This window comes from Dipteris shenzhenensis, chromosome 27 (genome assembly GCF_047967505.1).
Source record: "Dipteris shenzhenensis isolate YYH24624 ecotype China chromosome 27, Dip_SZ_1.0, whole genome shotgun sequence".
Classification (NCBI taxonomy): Eukaryota; Viridiplantae; Streptophyta; class Polypodiopsida; order Gleicheniales; family Dipteridaceae; genus Dipteris; species Dipteris shenzhenensis.
Window position 1 is genome coordinate 9,397,575 of NC_141622.1, and position 6,574 is coordinate 9,404,148.

Genomic DNA, 6,574 nt, shown 5'->3' on the forward strand with positions numbered 1-6,574 from the left:
CGTCCATCTTTCAAGTACAACATTTGTTACAAGAAAGAGACCCTCTCTTTGACTAAACTCAAACAATTCATGCGTCTCAACAACATGGAGCAATTGATTGATGTGGCCACAACAATAACAGGGTCCACGCTCGACCACGTCTAGGCACAAGGACTTGAGAAGATGCAGTTCTCAACGGGGACCAACTACCTTTATCGTCCCACAACTCCCTTGTCTACACAACAATTACACAAGGTTAGATGGGGAGGCCCTTTGAATGAATGAAATTCATCTTCTTTTCTAGGTTTTTCAGTAGACACGCTCATAGCCGACATTTTGTAGGAACCCTTGCTAAGAAATGCCCGCTAATGCTCGCACGTCGTGGGAATGGGCTTTAACACTAGCAAAGAGGTGCAATAGTGGAGATATAACCTCTCACAATTGAAGGGAATCTTTGGAGAGCACACAATGAGGGAAACCTTGCACGTCCGCTTTCTCGATACTAAATTTTCATGGAAGGTGCGGAGCTAGCACCCAGCCGGTTTCCAATCTAACCGCCAAAAGTCTAAAATGGGTTGAATGCTGCCACACCAATAGAATAAACCTCCAATAGTTTGTAGTAGCTAGATGATCAGCGAGGAATGCGAGTAGAAGTCCGATTTTTCAAAGATCTACACATCGAGGGCGCGCAATAGAAAGAAACCCATCAAGGCCATGGCAAACGTGGAGTAGCGGGAAAATGAATCCGTCTTTTTAGTGGCTGACATACCTGCAAATTTTCAGGACGTGGGAGATGTAGGGGGTGCAGGGGACTCGGGAATCGAAGAGGCGCGTAGCTCGTGGGAGGAGGATTGAATGCGAGAGAGGCGTGGGGGACAAGTAGCCTCGTCTGGAATTACCGACTCGATTTAATACCGCCACGGGGTAAATACCGCGCAACAATTATCTCGAAGGAAGAGATGAGAGGTGGTGGTCGTATCTATCGGTTCCCATGCACAAATTGCGTCGTGTACGTTCCCCATCCTTTCCACGTTCATCAGAGCAGCCCGGGCCCAGGGCCCAGCACAGCTTTCAACTTCTTTGGGCTCCAATTGGATCCGGATAAACAGATGTCATCAGGATTCACGAGGGTCGATGGGGATTTCTCAAGCTGCAAAAGTTTTGGGCTCAATGCAAGGTCATAAGCTCTCAACTTCTGATAATTCACGGGAGAGAATGTCCGCTCGTCGATACGGGAGAATATGCAAGGGATTGAACGCAAAGCCTAAATAGAACTGGTTAGTGGCTGCATACCTGATAATTGACACGAACACAAAACAAACTTTACCAACGAAAAGCTTTTTTTAATGTGACAAACAATTGAGAACCTTTGTAGAGAGGGGTTGGGGCAGCCGGGCCGCAGCCCAAAAGAAATGACGGGAAGCTTTGAGTCTCGCACAAACAGTAGCGAGAGAGCCAACATGAAAGAGAAAAAGAGAAGAGGGGGGAGTGTCTGGGAGAAGTCCGTCTGGACCTGTGCCGAAGGAGGCAAAACGTAAAACTAATCGAAGAATGAATTGCTGTCACTGAACGATTAGCACTTGAGATGACATGCCACCCATTGAAACTATTGATCGGCAGGTATACTGCGGCAACCTGGGTTGCTCACGGTGCAAGCAGACTCGACTCAGGAGTCGGGAGGCGTAATGCGTTCATCTGAAGTTCGTTGTTGATCAAGCACTTTTTTTTTGTCGTTTTGGCTTGACCCTTTGCGCATTGATGTGTGAGCAGTGTCAATGTTATACTTATTTACAATATAAGGGATGCTTGTACAAAAGCAGACGAATCTAAGCCGGCGTTGGGATTTACGTTGCAAAAGACGGCAGCTACAGTTTCTCAGGATCAGAAAACGCGAGTCTTTTGAAGAGTGGTCAATGGTTTTTGACGGATGAACCGGGACATTCCCGTCGTAGCTTTTCTCTAGATCCGGACGACAGTCGACATAAAGATCGACAGGGGATGAAAATCTTGAGGAGATGGATTATGGTGAGGAAGAATACTTGAGTAGATGGATTACGAGAGGTCGACGAGGCGGCGAAGTGTCAACACCATAAGATATTGATTAATGTGTTTAAGTGGTCAGATTCAACGATCGAAAGCAAAGCGCAAGCTCCAAGGACATTCTCTCCAACATTTCTCTCATCCCATGCTGTTGACTCCCAAGCACTTCGTCTCCAAGACAATTCTTCTCCATGCTCACCACGCAACCTTCCCACTCAATCTCTTTCTTCTCGACTCTTCCTATTTTCATGCACACAAACTGCAACCTGCATCTTGTTGCAAATTCTTTTATTACTCTATCCTATCAACCCATACTTCCTCACGGATCACAAGTTACTTACTTCATACACCGTTGTCCTCTTTCTTCACCTCCTTCACGCGTTTTCACTCGCCTGTTTCGCCTCTTCCTCGCAAAAGTTGTTGTACCCTAGCCTCCCCACCCAGTGCCACCGCCCTCCCAGCTGTTTGCTGCTTCCTGCACTTGCCACCTGCCTCCTTTCTTAGCTTCAGTTTCACCTCCTTCAGTTCTTTGGACCGACATTACGAAGTCTCGTCAATCCACATTTAACAGCTCGTCATGCTTTCGTTACCCTTATTATTATGCCTCCCTTTGTCATCCATTGTTGATCGTTACCACTGATCACAGTGCACACATATGCTAGTTTCCCACCTCTTACCCTGTACGTAGACTCTTCCTTCCTTGCCTCTGGCCATGACAGGGCCCTCCCCAGCCTCCCCCATGGCGTCCAGGCTCCTCCTTCTCGCCTTGCTCTTCTGTGCAGCCGTCCTCTCTTCCTCTACACCTCGATCGATTCTAGAATACTCACCTACAGACCTCTATTCGGAGAGCAGATTGTCGTCGCTTTTTGACCTCTGGAACCATCGCCATGACAAGCATTATCCCCCAACCGCCTCCCGAGAGAAACAGCGAAGGTTCGAAATCTTCAAGAGGAACTTACACCATATCCACGAGCACAATCAGCGCGGATCCTCCTACAGGCTTGGGTTGACCCGATTTGCAGATCTAACAAATGAGGAGTTTAAGGCGTCAAGGTTCCACGGCCTCAGACTGAACAGCTCCAGCATCCTTAGGAGAAGCCTCTGGAGGGAATATGGGAAACAAGCGGAGAAAAGCTGTAACTTGTATCACCTTGCTGCGTCTTACGACTGGAGAGAACAAGGCGCGGTCTTGCCCATCAAAGATCAAGGGAGCTGCGGTAGGACATCCTTTCCCCGTGCTATCAGAATGATCAGGAAAGGTTATTGTTAGATCGATAGTGCGAGGTTTCTTGAATTGATTATTTGCCGACCTTTTCTTGGAGATGTACGATCCAGTTTACAGATTGAATGCAGAGCTCTACGTTGGACATTTACTCGTCTTGCTTGCCATTGCAGGAAGCTGTTGGGCTTTCGCTACCGTTGCGGCTATCGAGGCTGCCAACGCACTTACAACGGGAGACCTTGTGAGCCTTTCTGAGCAGGAATTAGTTAGCTGCGACAACACGGACGATGGCTGTGACGGAGGAGACATGGATCTCGCAATGGAGTGGGTAATAAACAACGGCGGTGTGGATACAGAAGCAGATTACCCATATTCCAGTGGCGACGGCGAAACAGGGTTCTGCGATGCTCGACGGGTATGTCTCGGTGCGACCTTAAATCTTTTAAATCCCTAGTTTGCATTATGTGCAGCGAATGGGAGTTACTTAACATATATGACGGAGACGAAGCTTCAAAAGCCACTAAAGGCTTCGCCAATCTGTTTTCTTTAGGTGAGCAACCGGGCTGTATCGATTGATAGCTACGCAGACGTGACCTCTTACGACGAAGACGCTCTCTTGTGCGCTGCTGCGCAGCAGCCTGTGATTGTGGCCATCAATGGAGGAGCATTCGACTTTCAACTTTATGCAGGGGTACGTTGCGTCTTGCTCCAATTGTGTGGGTTGATGTATGAATCAAAAATACGCCGGTCAAGGATGGTTCGCTGTATTACAAAGATCTAAAAATGCCGAAGTTGCAATTATCTTCTAATGCCGAAGTTGCGGTTCAAGAGTATTTTCGTTGTGGAATGACTGCACGATCCGAAAGTCGGAAGCTTTTCGTCTGATGCTACCCTTTCTCGACAAAGTTGCTCTCTAAATTTGCCCTCTGCTGCAGGGAATCTTCGATGCTGAATGCCCTGGGGAGCCCGAGGATTTGGACCATGCAGTTGTGATTGTAGGATGGGGTTCTTCGGATGGATTGGACTACTGGATTGTTCGGAATTCATGGGGAAATGATTGGGGAGACGAAGGATATATCTACATGGTTCGTAACACAGGCGATCGTTTGGGCATCTGCGGTATTAACAGCGAACCATCCTACCCGATCAAGCTCTCTGTGACCCCGTCTCCTGATGTAAGTCCCGGCCCAACTCCGTCTCCTCAGCCTGGAGGTGAACCACCTCCAGTTTATTCTCCCCCTCCCCCTCCTCCCGTCAAGCCTCCCCCTCCTCCCTTCATCCCACCTCCTGCTCCTGAAGTACAATGCGACACCTTCTTTACGTGCCCTCCCCATCAGACTTGCTGCTGCATCTTCGAGTTTGCCCACTTCTGCTTGATATGGGGCTGTTGCGATTACGAGTCGGCTGTTTGCTGTGATGACCATTTGTCGTGCTGCCCACCGGACTACCCTATTTGCGACACAAAGCAAGGATATTGTTTACAGGTATTGAATTGGTCCTCTCAAGCAAACGTTCTTGAATCTTTACATGTTGGAAGCATTTACGAACGTTACGTTGTCGTCTAGAATGCCGTCATCTTAAGTTATTTCTTCACTCAATCATAATGGTCGATCTAGAGTAGCCCTCGAGGCTCTACTATCGAGTTCATCTGCACACGTGACAATTGTCAGATATCACTGTTTGATTATCGGTCTAATTAGACCCTGTCATTGCTAGTGGAGGCTGAGAATGGGGTATACATTAGGATTAGATTAATTATCCTGCAGTTCATGCTGATAAAGCTGTTCGGATTTCAGGATTGGGGACCAGGAGCGGCGGCGTATGGGGTTCCCTTGCAGAAGCGTACGAAGGCGAAGTTCCACATTCCTATGGGACTCGATGACTGGCCCCTTCCCATGGCAGCAGCTCAGTAGTGCCCCAGACGTTTGGATTGTTCTGTTCATAAAGCTAGTCTCCGGACGTTTATTTTTTGAATGGTCATGTTAAAAGACAAACTCGTATTCGTCTTCCCTTTTTGGAAACTACAGCGCTCTCATCAGATGCTTTGGGGCGTATTTTGTGCTTCCCTTTCAAGAAGAGTGGATTTTTGAGATTTGAGCCTGTATCTCAAAAATATGGTGCTTTGTACAATCCAGAACAAAAGAGAAGGAACTTCAAGTGTTACATAAGTTACGTTTGAACGTATAGGGGCGATTACATTTTTTGGGGAATAAGCATCCTTGCTATTTCAAGGTGGCATAGCTGCAGTTCAACTTCAGATGTCTTTCTTCGCAAGGTCAAGTACTTTTTCTTCTGTTGTGGAGAAAAGGACAGATGCTAGTTTCCAGTTTGTGCTGTTGGATTCAATATGCATAGCAGCATCTTAATTATAAAAGTTGTTGATGAAACTCATCTGCAATAAAATGCATAGTGATGTATACAGCCCCTACTCATTGATGGTGTGCACACACAAACTGATTTCAATCTGTTATACCGAGAACATCTTCAAGATTTCCAAGTGGCATCTATTCGCACCCGGGCATCCGTAGTGCTATTGTATTGGCCCGTGACACAGCTACGGGTTGTGTGACATGAGTGTCTTTGAAACTGTACGCAGAAACAAAGCTCAAGAAGACACGAGTGTCTTTGAAACTGTACGCAGAAACAAAGCTCAAGAACATTATTAGAGGGCCTCCCTGTGCCAACCACTCGTGTTAGCATAGTATTTTTGCAGCCCCATGGCTGGCAAATGCTAACTTTTCTCAAATTCTGGCGTATGAATACTAGCCTTGGTGCTTGCATTTCTCAAATTCCAATTCCAGCCTAGCATTTTCTAGCCTGGGTGCTTGCATTTCTCAAATTCCAATTCCAGCCTAGCATTTCAGTGCTGGACTTGTTCAACTGTTCATTCATTTTTGAGATTGCCTATTGTTGAGACTTGAGACGTTTTGCAGCATGTGGTGGAGAGACCTGGGACGTTGGTTTCACCCGGTGCAGCCAGTTTTCAAGTGCTGCAGCAGATCACAGTCGATGCACGGGGACATGTATCATTCCATAAAGACGTCTATTGAGTCGGTGGCCTCCCTCCACGCGAGGAGGTCTTCTAAGCAGTCTCTGTTCCCCCCAAATTTACATTGGCATGCAACTCAAAATGTTGCAATGAGAGATCACAACCCAAATCTCATCCCCATCGATAACTTCACCTCGCGATTCATAACCCTATGACTCAAAATTGGGTGTTGCTCCATGGTGCATGTACATCCATACAGTGCTATCTTCAGAGGCCCTTTGTTTTTCCCTCCAAACCTTGAAAATAAGGCATAGAATTTTTTTAACTTCAAATTAAGGCCTTTA

The 6,574-nt window shown here is 47.0% G+C and overlaps 1 protein-coding gene across 1 annotated transcript; it reads left to right on the forward strand.

Annotated features, from left to right (window-relative positions):
• Positions 1-2,196: 2,196 nt before the first annotated feature.
• Positions 2,197-5,479, forward strand: LOC147883838 (cysteine proteinase mucunain-like). Its single transcript, XM_087398432.1, has 5 exons — positions 2,197-3,236; positions 3,415-3,656; positions 3,792-3,932; positions 4,177-4,725; positions 5,038-5,479. Exons 1-5 carry the CDS (start codon positions 2,732-2,734, stop codon positions 5,152-5,154), a joined length of 1,554 nt encoding a protein of 517 aa, XP_087254558.1. The 5' UTR covers positions 2,197-2,731; the 3' UTR covers positions 5,155-5,479.
• The last annotated feature ends 1,095 nt before the right edge of the window (positions 5,480-6,574 follow it).